Source organism: Onychostruthus taczanowskii, unplaced genomic scaffold (assembly GCF_017590055.1).
Source record: "Onychostruthus taczanowskii isolate IOZ18803 unplaced genomic scaffold, ASM1759005v1 scaffold43, whole genome shotgun sequence".
Classification (NCBI taxonomy): Eukaryota; Metazoa; Chordata; class Aves; order Passeriformes; family Passeridae; genus Onychostruthus; species Onychostruthus taczanowskii.
In genome coordinates this window covers 4,403,056-4,419,989 of record NW_024501792.1, presented here as the reverse complement: position 1 = coordinate 4,419,989, position 16,934 = coordinate 4,403,056, and the positions used below count along the sequence as shown (strand labels likewise).

The window sequence follows — 16,934 nt, the reverse complement described above, 5'->3', positions numbered from 1 at the left end:
CATGGACTTTCCCATTTGGGCCACCACAGGATGGGATCTAGAGCAGGACATCAGCAACTGCACATCTGTACTTCAGAAACCTCCAGAGTCCTTGGTGGCATCTCAAAATGTCAGTCCTGCAGCACAGTGATGCTATGAACTCCTGCACAGGCAGATTCAGGGCATAAAGCCAGCTCCCCAAGCTCTCTGTGCCATCCAGCAGGATGCTACCAGCCAGCTGCAGCCTGAACTACTGCAAAGGTGGCTTTTCCTACCAGCTGGGAATGGATTTTAGACTGGGCTGGGTCTCAGAAGCAGGGAAGCACCTTAGAACTTCCAGCCTGCTTCCTTACAGCTGTCCCTGACAGTGATTCCCACTCACTCACAGGCAGCTCCAGCCTTGCCTGGGTCACCATCTGAGGCACCTCCTGCTTCCCCCCTGCCCACCAGGCTCCTTACTCCATGGTACAGATGAGATTCCATTCATCTGACACCATTTCTCCTTGACAAACCTCTACTGGCTGTGGCACAGTTTCTAGTTCATTCTAGCTGATCACAAATAATTTTGCTTGTTTGCTCCAGAGCATTGCCAGGATGGGAGGTGAGTGATCTCCTACAATAGTTTCTCTCACTTTTCTACACCAACCACTACATCTGCCCTTCCCCAGGGGTCTGGAGCATCCCCTGCCCTTTGGGATGAGCAGCAGCAGTCCTGACATCACTCCAGCCACTTTCCTGCAGAGCCAAGCAGGAACAGCATCAGCCCAGGTGATTTATACCAGAACTCCAGCAAGAGAGCTGAGCAAAGGCTGAGAGAAACCTCTCTTAAATAGTTTTGCAATGGAGTTTACCCGAGCTGCAGCAGGCAACAAAGAAACGTCAAGAGCAATGAGACAAGGCAGGGGAGGCGTCGTAGCAGATAAAGGATTCTTCAGGTATGAGACAAAACCAGCTTTGGAAACCTTGCAGAAGTGAGTTTAAAGTCTCCAGAGGATATCAATTGAGAGTCTGTCACTTGGTGTCAGGATAACTTTCTGGACAGCTCTCGGAGCTTGTTAAGCTCTTGCTTGGGCTGCATTTGAGCTCTGGTGGCAGTGCTGTCTGCAAGCACCAGTGCTGAAACCAGAGATGAAAAAGGTCTGCTGAGTCCATGCAGCTTTTCCATTATCCCTCCAAAATTCCCCACCATGACCTGCAACACCCCACCAGTGTCAGGCATGGGGAGCTCAGACAGGACTGCTCCAGGACACACTCCCACAAGGAGAGGATGTCTCTAACCAGGGGCAACACTGTGAAACTGGGCTCCTCTCACCCCAAAACAAGGGCTGGGGTATCCACGAGGGATTTGTGACACAGGGCGGGAAATGCAGGATGAGATGCAGCAGCCCATGTAAAAGCAGGTGGCCAAACCAGACGGTCGTAACACTGTCTCAGCAACACAATCTACGGCTCTGGGTAGGAAATAGCCACTTCCCCCACAGCAATCATTTCATCAAAAACCCTGCAAGACTCCTGCTGTTCCCACTAGCCCTGGATCCCTAACTTTAATTAAGTCCAAAGAGCCTTCCCGCAAGAACAAGGGAGGAGAGGGTGACTCAGACAGCAGTGGGACCAGTCAGTGCAATTATCATACAGTTAAGAATATTAATTAAAAACAGCCCTCCCCCCAGTTAAAAAAAAAAAAAAAAACGAGCAAATGAATCAATTCTACTTAAAGGAATATATGGGGATGAGGAGAAGGAGCAGGGAGGGTGACAGAGACAGAGATGGGACGCATTGTGAATGCTAAGAGCTTCCCACCATGGCCGCTGCCGCAGTCAGCCCCAGGCCTGGCTGCTGCCAACAGTTACTCCGAGTCTCCTCAGAAATGGGCTCAATCTTTCCTTCTACCTACTGCCGCATCAGAGCAACTCCTGTGATCACACAAGGACTTTAAATCTTGGCTTTAACTGCCTTGATTGAATTAAATGCAACACCACGGTAAAGCAGGCTCCTCATTTCAGGTACGAGCAAGGAGCCCTTGCTCTCCCGCTAACGGCACTCTCCCTCTCTCAGAAATGATGAGTTGCTCATGGGTTATGCTCTTTAAGAAAGGAAAAAAAAAGTCATCTGATAAAGTGGGTTATAAAACCGGTGGTGGTAATAAACGGAGAGCAAGGAGCCTGATGCAAAGCCTGCAGAGAAGGCAGAACCCGCTGTAGGGACACAATACCTGAACCATGATTAATATGTGATCATGGGTGACAGCTCAGGAGCAGCGCAGGTGCCACCCACGGCACAGGGGACAACAGCAGCAGGGGGAAGTCACCCAGACACCAGAGGGAGGGTGTCAGGGGGGGATGATGAGTGACTGGCTGCCAAGTGTTGAAGCTGAGGGAGTAGAGGTTCCTGGTAGGCACCTTCAGCTCAAGAGCCTGCAGCCCTTCAGTGGAGATGCTTCCACCACTGTGATGCAGCTGGGCTAAAACCCAGCCAAAAGTTCCAGGCAGGATCAACCCATTGGGATGGCCAATCATGACCTGCCAGCAATGCCCCCACAGCAAACCAATGAGCAATGTGCAGGGAAAGCTGTGACTCAGTAGCATTCTGCCACCACAGCCTCTTTGACTGCAAGGCAGCACACGGGAGAGGCCACGGGCACGAGGGGACAAAGCCAAGCAGTGACATGATGAGATGGGAATAGGCCTGCAGTGATTCATGATCCTCCAACAAAACTACTGTCCCATGAGTGAGAGTGGTAGGAAAAGGCATCTCAGGCACCTGGGTTTATGAGAGGGAAGGGAGGAGACACTGCAGTAAAAGACTCTGAGTGGAGAAAAGCTGATGAGAGCACAACTCTGGCACTCCTAATTCCTGCCTGAAACTCCCTAGGCCATGTCACTCCAAGCCAGACCTGCAGGGACCAGCACCACCACACACTTACCACAGAGGGTGGAGAAGAGCTCAGCTCCCTCCTCTCCTTCCAATTTCATCCTCCTTTCCTGGGACTTGCCTCTTAATGAAACAGGGATAAAGAGGAGCATGCTTCTGTGGCTCCTACGAGCCCTGACACAGAGCAGGATCTGTCACAAGAAGGTGCCCTGGGAGCATAAACCATTTCTCTCTATCAGCCTCTATTATTATCGCATTAATGGAACCTTCACTGGCAGGATGGATGCTCAAGTGCCCAGGAAGCACTCCTGGCTCTTTCCTGCCCCTCCACGGGAGCAGGGCACTCTGCCGACAAATCTCCAGGAGAATTACGGCCGAGTTCCGGGCACAGACACGACTATTGGTTCCTTTTTATGAGCCTTCATTGTTATTACCACCTATTTCTTTTTACATTCCTGCCAAAATACCAAACATTAATCTCCCTCGCTCCCTGCAGGCAAAACATGGGTAATTGGATTTATATGGGTTAGAAATTTGTTAGAATTTTATATAAATATATATATATATACACATGCACACATGCACACACACAGAGAAGATATAAAAAACCCAATGAAGGGATACTCTATCCCACTGGAACTCGGGTACCAACTGGCTGAAGTCACACCCCCCACATTTCTGTGGCTGCTGCTGGGCTTTAATTTAGGAGCTCATCCCTCAATGCTGAACTTCACACATTGAGAGTTACCAGTCGTGGATTTTTCTTTGGTGCACCCTTTGCAACGTCCTGGTTTTACCTTTACTCATTCCCTTCTTCCACCTACATTTTTCTTTCCCCCTTCCCAACTTTTCTTTCTCTTCTTCCACTCTCTCCCTTCTGGAGTGCCATTCCTCTTCTCTCCAGCTCCAGCCTAGAGGTGACACCACACACAAGCCTTGGCACACTGAGAGAAGAAAAAGCAAGACGTGTGACATGTCCTCAAGTGTCCCCACTCTGAACCCATCAGCACTGGAGATAGCACAAAGTACCTCATCAGCATCAGCACAATTTGCTGATCTTTTACAGGATGAGAAAAAATATCTTAAATTTACAGCTTACACCACAACAGATGTTGTTCTCATTATCCTCCCCCTCCACAAAGAAACAGACTTGGAGACCCATTTGTATCCCAAGGAACAAGTCCATCAAGTGAGCATAGTCATGGAAACAACTCATTTTAAGCAAATCTTGGGAAATATTCATAGGAAAACAGAAATATAAAATGTGAGTGTTTTGCACTGAAAAGCCGACCTTGAAGGGTTCTGTCAGGAAAGACAAGACCTAAATATCAAATCCAACCTGCAGTAAACAACCCATTACAGGCTAAAAATTGTTGACAGGGGCTGTGGGGAAATTATTTTTCTCATTAAAAAAAAAAAAAGAAGAAGAAGAAAAACCAGCACATCCTAACCCTCAAAGGCTGCACACAAGGACAGAGGAAGAAGTGATAGTCACTGAATCAGATATTTCTTATGAACTGTCTGCTAGGCTGCAGTATCTAAAGATTATCACTTAAAACAATATGTCCAGCTGTTGTAAAAAGCATCCGTGGTTTAGAGCTGAGGAATGCAAGGAGGAGGCAAACTGTGAGAACAGCCAAGGGAACAGAGAAAGTCTTTGGAAAGCAAGAATGTGAAAGACAGCCACTGTGCCCCCGTTTGGTTTTGCAGCGTTAACACCTAATCCTGTTCCAGAAACAAAGCCCTGAGCTCCTGGAGGAGTGTGCGTGATCCAGGGGAAGGACAGCTATTACCAGGGAGTTTATTATCCTTGCAAAAAGATCTCTGTACCCTATAGCGCAAGGATTACCAACAGTTCAGTCTCATCCCCGGGAGGTAAATATCACCACTTGGAAATATTTCTGCCTAGTGGAGCTTAAAAACTTAGCGTGGGGGGTGGGTTTTTTTGCTAGACAAGAGGATCTTCCCAGGGTTTGAATCCTGGCCCTGGGACATATGACAGTGAGGGTCCCCTCCTCCCTCTGCAGAGCCCCACCAGCTCGCTGTGCTCTCAAAACCAGCATTTTCTACAGCAAACCCACAGTGTTGTGGTTCCAGCCTGTGTCAGCAGGACTCCCCAGCTCTCTGACACTGAGCCCAGCCCTACACCCACATAAAACCTGCCTGCTGCTGGCTCAGCAGGAGAAGGGTTGGCACAGGCAGCAGCCCCAGCCTTGCTGGCTGAAGGTGAATTCCCCAAAGCCAGCCCTGAATCTCCTCAAAGCCAGACTTGAATCTTCCTCTTGCACAGCAGGACTGCACTTTTGGAGCAGAGACAGCCAGTGTTGGGGACAAAGAGCTGCAAGGAACAGGGACAACCAGCCTCAGGGACAACCAACCTCAGGGACAATGAACCACAGGAGCATCAACCTCAGGGACAACCAGCCTCAGGGACAACCAACCTCAGGGACAATGAACCACAGGAACATCAACCTCAGGGACAACCAACGTAGGAACAACCAGCCTCAGGGACAATAAACCACAAGGAACACCAACCTTGGGGACAATTACCCCAGAACAACCAATCTCAGGGACAATCAGCCACAAGGACAACAAAGCTGCTGGGAACACCAGTCTCAGAAACAACAAACCTGAGGAACAATGAACCACAAGGAACACCAACCTCCCCTAGGGACAAGCAGCCCAGGACCAACCAACATCAGTGACAACCAGCCTGTCAAGGCTGTGAGGCTGCTCCAGCCCCACCAAGGTGGGAAGGGGCACAGCCAGGGACATTGGGTACCAGCCCCATGGGCTTAGCATCTGCATTCTGACAGCATCATTGGTGCAGCAGGCTGGGGAGGAAGGAGCCCTCCTGCAACCCCCTGACCTTTCTCCAACCACCCTTCCAGTGGCTGCAATATTACAGCGAAATTAGCGGGCACTGTAATTACAACTATCAGGAGCAGATAAGACAAGTTAAATACCAGCTACCTAGGGAGAAATTATTATGCCAGCCAGGAGGATCCAAATGCCAGAATCCATGGCTGTAATTTCCCTGAGTCGCCAATTACAGCTCCGCCACGCAGCGAGCTCTACCTTGGAAACGGCAGGTATATATTTAGCTGCTCCAGAAAAGTTTTTGGATAGGAGAGTGGGGGAAGGAAGGGGCAGCAACGGAGCAAGTCCTCACTAATCTGCTCTGCGCTAATCCCCACGCTTTTAGCATTTGCACACAAAGAGCAGTGACTCTCTTCCTGCTCCCCAGCAAGGATTTAACAGCAGAGATGTGGATGCATTAACGCTTCTTTTCTCTGCCAGGTCCGTGGCTGCTGTTTCAGGGCGACAGGTGAGTGTCACAACCCCCATTAACAGGTAGGCACATGGAATATCAGCAGTTTGACTGAAAAAGAGGCAAAAAACCAGTGATTTCCTGACTTCCCAGACCCATGCCTGGAGACTGTGGTCCTGCTTCCTGCTCCTGCTGGTTGTATTTTACTGAGGTCTTGTTGCGTGCTGGAAAATAGACTGTGGTAGGTTATTATACCAAAAGAAAAAAAGAAGAATCAAAGCAGCATTGTCAGAAATAATTAAAACCATAATTGTGAAAATAAATGGAAGAACAGCATCTCATGATGTTTTATTCGGGCTTTTTATTTTTAATTGGAATTGTTCTCACACTTGCTAATTGACAGAATACAGCCAGGCACAGAGTCTTGGATGTGAATAAGCAAAGCTAGCCTGACTTCTTGGTCTCCTCCATGGACAAGCAGTAGGAAAGGCCATGGGTTCACCAGAGGCAGACAAGCCCAGGGGATTTAACTTGAAAATTTGCCCTTATATACAGAGATAAAGCAGCTCTGTATTATTTAGTTTGGAAAAAAGCCTAGTTATACCTGCCTTAGCATCACCCATTCCTCTAATCATCACTGATAAACCACTGCTGTTGGGTCATTTTACAGATGAGGAAACTGAGGCTGAGAGCAACAGAGGGGCGTCCTCAAGTCCTGGTGTCCCTATGGTGACAGCCATGGAAAAAACTCAGCACAGCCCATCTCCCAGCTAATCCCTCCAACCTCTAAAACACACTCTCTCCCTTAAAAAAACCAACAATATTTCTTAAATACAGATAAAACTATAAAGCCTTGAAATTTTGAGCAGCTGGTGGTTTATGTCTTTATGAACTGTACTGATGGCTGCTGTAAAGGTCGGTTTGCTGGCGGCACAGCGGGACGATCCCATTTCCATCCCCATTTTAACACCGTGGGAATATTTGCCACAGCTTCCCCTTTGGCTCATGGAGATGCTTCCACCATTACAATGCAGCTGGGATAAAACCCAACCAAAGTCTCCAGGCAGGATCAGCCTGTGGGGATTGGCCAGCCATGACCTGCCAGCAACGCCCCCACAGCAACCCTAGGACGTGCATCCAACGAGCAGCATGTGGAGAAAGCCAAGACTTAATGGCATTCTTCCCAAAAGAAGGAACTTAATCCTTGTTTCCACATCAAATGCCAACTGGGAGATTAAAAAGTGACCATCTTCAACACCCCTCGTGGTTTCTGGTGTGCTCCTTGCTCTGTTTCATGTCCCAGACTGGTGGGTAACATCAATTACTCCTGCCATCTCAACACCCGAGTTTTTTGTTCCTGAGTCAGGAAAGAGTTCTATTATTAATAGTACACAGAGAATTTCCATACTGCCTTTAGTTCCCAGGAGAGGAAAGGTGCCTGAGTATTATGGGAATTGTTTGTTCTTACAATAAAAAGGAGTGAATTACCAACAATTTCTGGTTAAAATGGAAATTATTTGTTGCTGATCTAAGATGACCTGCAAGTTGCCTGTAGATGGAGCCTGAGTTTCTGCAAGGATAATGCTGAGCCTCCCTTGGAAAAAGGGTGGAGAGCTGGAAATGGAAGCGCCCAAAATCCAATACAGGAAACCCACAGCAGCCTGAAAAGCCTCCAGGTTTCCTCCACCACTTTCATACAGGGCTGCTCGCTCTCCCAGCTCCTTTCTGCAATGCAAGGGGTGGTTAAAGGGCTGATCTTGGAAAGCAAAGATCTTCCACCAACCCTGCAGGAGCCAGGGAGATTTGCAGGCTCTGTCCATCTCACAACCAGGATGAGGGAGAGGACCTGGCCATCCAGACCTAGCAGGACTGAGGCTAATTCTGCAAGAACTACACAGTGGAATTACAGCTCTCAGTTTTTCCAAGCCCATCTCCTTGGTTTGATCCCAAGAAAAGTGCCATTTGCAGGGAGGACAGCAGAGAACACCACCACCTCCTCCTGCGGGTGCACGGGAGTAAACACCATTTAGCAATAACACCAATCACTGGGAAAGACTTCTCAGGGCACTTTTCCCTGCCTGGCTCTTCACAGGAAATCACAGCCTCCAAATAAACATCAGCCCCATCCTCAAGATGCTCCACCTTTGTCCTCCTGCCTTCAACCCCCCACTGATGCCACCTCTTTGGTTTGCTGTGTGCAGTTCCCTGCCCATCTCCAGATCCCGAGGGAAGATGGAAAAATATTTGCCACCCAGAGGCTGCAGAGGGGCAGCAGCAGGGAAACGGGGAGAGGAGGGAAGAGAAGGACCACTGGGAAACAGCAGTGCAAGAAAAGATGGAGCAGACTGGGAGCAAATGGGAGCTGGAGGCAGAAAGCTGCCTGCAGCAGGGGAAAGCTGGACTTGAGGAGGAGAAGGGAGGGGGTAAGAGCATGGAAAAGATGCACTGGAGAGCCTGGGTAGGAGCAGATGCCAAGTGGGGAAATGGATAAAACCAGGTGCTTTTGGGGCAGGGGCTTCCTCTAAGTGTCAGCACTTGGGGGATGCAGAGTTTCTTAAGGGAAGGCTAAAATCTCGCACCCAGGGCTGCTTCACAAACATCCCCTCCTGTACACAGCACAGAAAAGGGGACAGAAGGCTAGAAATATATATATTAAAAAAAAAAAAAAAAAAAAAAAAAAAAAGGAGATCCAAGTCAGCCCTCTGCTGGCAGCAGGCTCGGCTGGACTTGCAGGGCCTCCCCAGGGAGCAGGCACAGGCACCCATCCTGCTCTGACCAGCATCGCCCCCGAGAGCCCCAAAGCCCACACTTCACTACAGAGACAAGTTCCAACAGTGAGGAAAAGAGCACCAGGGCCAAAGGCACCTCTCTGGGGAACTGTCCTTCTTTAAACTGCCTTGCTCACACAGCTCAGGTTAATCATCATTGCAGTTCAATTAGGAAGAGCACAAGGAGACAGCCCTCTGCTCTCCAGCTGTGCCACAGCCCCCAGGAACACGGGGTGATGACAAGAATGTCCCAGGGTACAGAAAAAGGGACAGCATCCCAAAGTCTGGCAGTGAACGTGGTGGGAAGAGGGCAGACAGGCAACCAACACCTCCCTCTGCAGCATGGAACCCCCAGAGCCCCAGCCAGAGCCTGATTCCCAAAACCACCAAACACTTCTCCCTGCAAAGACCACCTCAGGCACGGAAACCTGCCCGGCCACCCAGGTGAGCACAGCAGCCTCTGCTCAAAGCAGCACCAGCTCCTCAGCCCTGCGCCGGCTCTGCTGCTCACGGAGAGCGTGACAGGCTCTGCTTGTGCCATCCCCGTGCCTGGCTTTGGGAAGAGCAGCTGCTCTCTGCTGCAGAGACCCTGTTCCTCCGGGTCTGAGCCAGGGAGCAGCCAGCCTCGGGTGAGGGGCACACGCTGCTCGCTGGCGCAGGCAAAGCAGACAAACTCCTCCGAGCTCTCTTGCTCCACGCTCACGTCCCACCATCCCCGAGCTCTTTCCCCACATCCCACAGCTCCCAGATTAACCGGCTCGGGTCCTCCCGGGGCTGCCTGAAGCACGCACAGCACGACCCAAAGCCCCACTGCTGCCCCACTGCCCTCCAAAAAAAAGGCTGGGCTGCTCCCTGCTCCTCTGGCTGCGATGCCTGTGGAGGGCTGCTGAGCTACCTGGGCAATGCACCTGTAACTCATTCAGGGAATGAAAGGGATGCTCGGCTGGGCTGTGCGGCACAGGAGTGACCCATCTGCATATCAGCCGCCTGTGTTTCTCCTACAGCAAACAACGTAAGGGAAAGCATCCATCAGAATTCATAAGATGCACCCCTGGAGTAAAAGATTGATTTGATATTAACGGATTCGTGCAGAGACTATAAAGCGATCGAGGAAAACACTGACACCTCGGAGGCATCGCAGCCCTGGAAAGCTGCTGGCAGTGCAGGCTGGCACCGGTGCCAGGAGCACGGACCCCCCTCCCCTCCCCTCCCACTCAGGCACAACTTTGGGCTTTCCAGGCAGCACTAACTCACTGTCTGCCACCTAAACCCCTGTGTCGTCTCCACGTCTGGCACCCGCAGCCCCCCCAGGAGGTTGCCAGCCCCGCGCTGCAGCCCGAAAAGCACCGGCGCATCCGTCCCTCCAAAACCGCTCGCACGGGGTGACCCCACCACAACGGGGACAAGCTGCCACCCGGAGTGTCCCCTGCCACGATGGGGACGAGCCCCTGGGACACGTGCAAAGTCTCCCGCTGGTCCCAGGACCCTCCGGCAGCCCCGCCGGGCACAGAGCATCCCCCAAAAGCATCAAGCAGGACCCCCGACCCCCCCAAGCCCCCGTCCAGCTGCTCCTACCTGAGCGTGGCGCTCTCCCCTTGCCGCACTGTCACGTTGTCCATGGCTTTGGGGAAGGTGGCATCTCCGCTGCGCACGGGCACTCCTGCGGGCACAAGGAAGAGCAGCCTGAGACAGAGGACGACCAGGCACCTCCAGGGCAGGGCCAAGCACCCACCGACCCCCATCCTGGGCAGCGGGGACTTTTCCAACAGGCAAAAAACACACCCGACAAGGCGAAAAGGGGGAAGGGGTGGGTGGAGAGGAGGGATGGGGGGGAGCAAAACCACCGGGGCGAGCGCTGCGGAGCTCCACGGAGATCAGGAGAGCCCCCGGCAAGGCTGGCTGCGAGCGCTGAGCCTGCCGAGCGGCATCGGAGGGAGTCCCGCTGTCCTCGGGCGAGGGAGGAGGACGGGAGGGCCGGGGGGAGGAGGAGGAAGAGGAGGAGAGAAGGTGCGGAGCACGAGATGAAGGTCACAGATGTGTGGCTGCTGGAGACGCTACTTTCAGCTGCAGCTGGGCAGGCGCTGCGGAGATCTGGCATCAAAAGTTTATAACCCACGGAGGAAACGTGAGTGTCTGTGAAAGGAAGGGGAGGGCGGCATCGGCACCGGGGGGGACACAGCGGGCCGGGGCTGGGCTGTTCTCCGGCTCTTGAGCTTTTGTTTAAATCACAGAAAGAAAGGAGAATTTTAAAAAAAAATGCAGAAAAAAAAATTTAAAAACCCAATAAAGCTCCCCAAAATCCCGGTTCTGTCGCAAGATCGAAACTTCCCCGCGGAGCTGCAGGCGATGTCCCCGATGCTCCTCGGCTGTGTCCAGAGGGTCTCGGAGCCCCCGCGGGGCCGGTGGCTGCTCGGGCTGCGGCTCAGGCGCTGAGCGGGGCGGGGGAGATGCGGGGGGGCGGCGGCGACAGCAGCACCCCGGCCCCGGCCGGCAGCATCCCCGGGGTTGTCATGGCAGCGGCTCCAGCGCTGCCCGGCGCCTCGGCTCCCGCACGGCCCGAGCCCCGCACACGGGCGGGCGGGCGGGCGGCAGCGGGGCGGGATGCGCAGGAGGACACGCACATTAACCCCCGCCGCGCCGCGCTCCCGCAAGGGGACCGGGGCTGCCACCAGCCGAGGGACCCCCCCAACCCTTCGCCCGCTTCAGCCCCGCTGCAGAGGGGGCTTTTCTCGCGCCACGCACCCCTGAGCTTGCCCTCAAGAGCAGCAGGTTGCTCAAACCCTCGCCCACCGCAGCATCTTTCCCTGCCTCCACCTGTTGATGCATATCCCCGGGGGAACTAGCTCCAATTCTCTCTCCTTGTGAGAAACAGGGTCCTGTCCCCACGTCCTCGCCCCGTGGGATGCTGTAAGACAGCTCCAAAGCTTCTGTCTTTCCTGTCCCTGCTCCCTGACACTGAGATCCTTGAATTAGGAAGCCCAAGGGCTTTCCACCCTGACGCTCACAACAGAGCATCAACAAGAAATTTCAACAAATTTCTTCCTTTGGAGACACCCACAGACCACCATTTATCTCCTCAAAGAGCAGCTGAAGCACCAAGACCTTGGTGACTATCCAGACACACCTGCGTGTGCCCACAGAAGAAAACTAACCCCATGCTGCCAGTGTTCCTCACACAGCTCCTCAGCCCAAGCTAGGCTGGACCTTGGCTGGGTGCCTTCCTCCAAAGGACATCTGCCTCCTCTGCTGATGTATCCCAGGGAACCTGTCCCTCCCAGGGGCTGGAGGAGGGAAATAACCACCAACAAGGGAGTTTTAGCTAATTCAGGACACCAACCTCATCCAGAGATCCAAACACTGTTAAAACTGATAAAGGGGCTTTACAAGGGGTTTTCAGTGATCCCAAGCCAAATTTTCAGCAGAGCAGGTTCTTTGTACATGGCAGTGGGACTCAGTGACCCTAAACAGCCACTAGCCATGGGCTGGCACTGCAGAGATGTGTGTTGGCACCCAGCATCAGCTCCAGCACAAGAGGGATGGAAGCTGGTGCTGGGTGGATATCTATCACTGCAGCTGGGTAAATAGGGCAGCCTGGGAGCCCAGGGAAGCACAGAGAAAAGCGGGGCTGAGTTTTCCATCAGAAAGCTCTTCAGCTGCTGAAAAGTTGCCTTAACCCCATACTTCCATGCCAGGGATTCTTTGGGAGGGAAGATGGGAGACAAAGAACACTCCACTCCTTCCTGAGCTGCTCCACTCTGGCACAGAGGAGGGGAGGGAGAAGCAGGAGCCAGCACAAACCCAGGGCAACCCCAGCAGTGAGACCACGGGTGCTGCTGAGCCTCACCCAGCAGCAGGATTAGCTCCAGGGGACAAGGATGCTGCAGGGACCATGAGCTCTGCCAGGTAAAATTGTGTTTACCCCTTGGGATAGAAGATGTAGATGTAGAGTGAGTGTAGCACAAAGCCTGCCACAGCCAGAGCAATCCAGGAGAGGGAAGATTTATAGGGGAAAAATGCCTGTCTGCCTCACAGAGAGACTCTGAGGAGGCTGGAGAGCTATGGATCCATGAACGGATGCAAAGGCAGGGAATAAATGGACAGACAGAGAACTGAACTGGCGGCTGCTACAGACAGGTAAGGGGATATGGGGCATCAGGGAGGGGAGAGAGAGAGGGCTGGGAAATGAATGTGAGACATATTTATGTAGCTGGGTAGGGACCCAACAGCCTGGAGTGGCTGTGCAGGAGACTGCAGGAGACATGGCTCATCCATGCTCATCCCAGAGGCCACTGTGGGCACCCAGGGAACCAGAGCAGCCTCTCCTGGTTTGGAATTCTGGGCCACCCCATCACAAACATGTGCCAGTCCCACTGCTGGGGTTAACAGTACCTCCCCGGTGACTGCACTGCCATCAAATGAAGGGAGCGAGATGGGACGTGGGAGAGAAAAGGGCAAGGGGGAAAAAACCTGAAATCCAGGAGGCTGCAAAATGTGCATGAAGCACAAAGTCAGCAGACACAGAGGCAGAAGCACTTTTGCACCGAGACAGTTGCAGACCTGAGGTTGTACAGGGTGGCTTCAGTTCAGGTCCGTGGCTAAAAATATCGCCTGGCTGAGAGCGACTCAAGGCTGGCACAGGCCCTGGGGGCACCAGGCATATGGCAGTGGCGGATCCTGCTCCTCACGGTGACGTTAACAAGCCCTGACCTTCTCTCATCATCCCAGAGGCTCAGGAAGAAACTGAGCCGGCAAGGACGAGTCCCTGCACCTCCCCGGCTGTCGCCTCCCAGCCCATTGTCAATCTCAGCTTTTATTAGTGGTGCAGTTTAGCCTCCCTCTCCCTCCGAGATTTCTCCCTGGTTGCTCTAATCAGGAGCTTGCAAATGTCAGGAGTACAGGCCTGGAAGTAATTAGTGAGGGACCAGAGCCCGGGGGCCATGAGGCAGCTCAGCCACAGCGCTGCTCCAGCGTCATACTGGGAAGCAGCCTGCAGCCACTGGGACCTACGGATGGCCATGCTGGGTTTCATTCCCCAGCCTCATTCCTGCTCCCAGATTATTTCCCTTTTCTCCACGCAGCTCAGGGCACACTGAAATGCTCACTGTGAGAGAGTGAGTCCAGCTCCTTGGGATCAGTGCAGTGAGGGAGGGAGTGACTGCAGTATCACTGGGACCCTGCACACTTGGCCAGCAAGTGCCACCTCCTCCTTTGGGACACTGCCTTTCCCAGAAAAGATCCAAGGACCATTTCTCACTCCTTTTAAACCTGCCTGGGTAGGGCAATGCTAGGAAACAGCTGTACCACAGAGATGTGCTTCACCCTAGTACAGCAGATTTTCTCTCAGTGGGCACAACAAACCATGTGCTTGTCACAGTCCTCAGCAGGCAAAGAAAACTAAATCTTAAGGCACAGATAATGAGAAAGAACTTTTTTTCCTATTTTTTCCTTTTCTCTGAGATGAACTTTGCTGTCTCTCAGCTATTCAGCCTTGTTCAAAACAGAAGGGGTTAATGCTGCACCCAGGAAAGCAAAAAACCCGGCAGAGCTGTAGGGAAGAGCAGTCCTTGGAGGCCTTGTGCTTGTTTAATCAAAGAGTAATCTTTGCTCCCAGGGATTTGCCCTCCAGCACCAGTGGAAGTGGAAGTTCTCCAGATCTCCCTCTGGAAACCCCAGACAAGATTTTCAACAACAACAGCTCCTCTCTGGTCCCCAGCTGGCAGACAGCCACAGGCACTTTTTTCACAAAATTGGGCTCTTTTAAGGCATTGGGCTCTTTCCTGGAGCACGGGGAATTTCTAACCCTGAGCATCTCGAACACCCTACCTGGCCAAGACATATGTGACACCTCCATGGTGAAGGTGGAGCTGTGTCTCGGTACCCTGCACCATCCAGATGGTGTTGGGGCTTGGGGCTATAAGATTTTTAACTAATTTCTTTCCACACTATTATCTCCTCCTCCATCTCCTCCCACCTTCTCTTTCCCTCCCTCCTTCTCTCCATCTGTCTCTACCCCTTTTCTTCTCCACCTTTCTCTTGCACACTTGCAGCTGCTAATTTTTCCCCAGCATATTTGGCAATCCGTCCCGACACCTCTTCCCCCACACCCCACAGCTCTGCTTTGTGCTTTTCCCATTTGCTGCCGAATATTCACATTTCTTCACCCAAAAGAGATGGCACGAGCACAGGCAGGAGGAATACACACCCTCCCCATGCAGGGAGAATAACATCTCACTCTCCTGGGACAAAACTGAGCACCCACCAGTTTGTGGGAGGGGGTACAAAGCAAAGCATCATCCCTTTCCCAGGTGGAAAGCCTTGGGAATGGGATTCACAGCTGCACTGACCACTGCCAGCACTGCCACACACATACCTCCCCCTGTCTCACCTCGGCCTCTTCCCAGCAGAATTTATTTATCCCACTTAATTTTTCCAGTTGTTTTACCTTGTTTTATCTTCATACTAAATCAGGCTCTGTCTGCAAACGGAACTTTTATTTTCCGTGCTGTTACATTTAATGCATTTTATCGCATGAATTCAGCAAAAGAAAAAAAAATTAAACAACCTGCTGAGGTAATTGTGGGGAAAAAATGTGACTTGTTCTTCACATTGATTGTGGTGCTTGAGCTCCAAGGGCAGAAAATACAGACTGGAGGCTCAAGCTCCTCACTTACAACTGGCTCAGGGCTGGTTTAGTCCCAGGTAGACCCTCCAACACCATCCTCATGCCCTAAATTCACACACAAATCCTTCCCTCTTCCACAAAATCCCCCCAAGGCCACACAAACCCAGCCTGGAGTCAGGATTACAGCGTGGGAAGGCAGGTCGTGGTTGAGCAGGACCCACAGCAATCCTTGGGGATTTTAATGGGATTACTCTACACTTAATGCTCAGCTACAATCCCCGGCTGAACCCCGACATATGGCACGTTTAAAGAGTGTGTAAACCTGACAAATGAAATCCAAAACGGAGGCAGCTCCACAGACACCCACCTGGAGCAGTTAAATCAGCCTCTTTCTTACACCAAATATTAAAGGAATAAAAAATACCAGCTCTGAGAACACCCAGTGCTGCTCAAGCAAAGCTTGGAGGGGCTGGGACACCCAGGGGCAGCAGAAGCATCACAACATCACCCTAAAAGCTTGAAAAACATGGATTTAATTTTCCTGAAGCATTTCTGACAACCATCCAGCATGGTTTAGGGTTTTTTTAATTTTTTTTTCTAAGGAAAGCAAAATGTTAAGATTTTCTCTGCGATGCCAAGAATTTTTTTGTTGCCATTTCTGATGGTATTTAGTACATTTGGGCAAATTTTCCACTCCTGTGTGGTCCCTTTCCCTGAAAACCCAACTTTAGAGGGAAGGGATCGGGGGGAGCATTACAGACATGTGACATTTTGCTTCATTGCCAAAACATTTCCATATCAAAGCAGCCAAAGTTCAAGCTGCTTCACCAAGGACATTGTCTTGGAAAAAAAACAAAACCAAACCGAACAGCACAACAAAAACCCTATCACAGTGCACAGTCTCTGCCAAAGAGATGCTTCCAGGAGCCCTGTCCCAATTTCCCACATCCCTGGGAAGCAGACAGTGACAGGACAAGGGGGAATGACTTTGACCTGACAGAAGGCAGGTTTAAATTGGATATTAGGAAGGGTGAGATACATTGCATATTAGGATGTGAGGGTGAGAGGCACCGGTCATCTTCCCCTATCCCAGGGTGCCCCAAGGCCCGTCAAACCTGGCCTTGGACACCTCCAGGGATGGGGCAGCCACAGCTTCTTGGGGCAGTCTTTGTTTAGCAGCTTTTCACATCATTAGTACCTAACGACCTCTCCCTGGGACAAGGTGTGGAGGCACAATCACATTCCTAAATTAGTCCAGGAGTAGGAGAAACACCAGAAAAAGGGCTCTGGAGCACAGATGCTGAGCCTGGGCATCAAATAGGCATTTGAACCCTACCAGCCATTACAGTCTGGAAATGGAAAGCAGGATCTGGAATCCACCCCTGCATCCACCACGGTCTCATCCTGGCCATGGATACACAGG

At 51.9% G+C, this 16,934-nt stretch overlaps 1 protein-coding gene across 1 annotated transcript in view; it reads right to left on the bottom strand.

Moving 5' to 3' along the window:
- The window catches only part of LOC121340837 (opioid-binding protein/cell adhesion molecule homolog), a 104,201-nt gene extending 93,570 nt beyond the window's left edge, over nucleotides 1-10,631 (bottom strand). The window contains exon 1 of the mRNA XM_041413863.1: nucleotides 10,465-10,631. Coding sequence (XP_041269797.1) covers nucleotides 10,465-10,631 — 167 coding nt within the window. The remainder of the gene's footprint in view (nucleotides 1-10,464) is intronic.
- Between the last annotated feature and the right edge of the window lie 6,303 nt (nucleotides 10,632-16,934).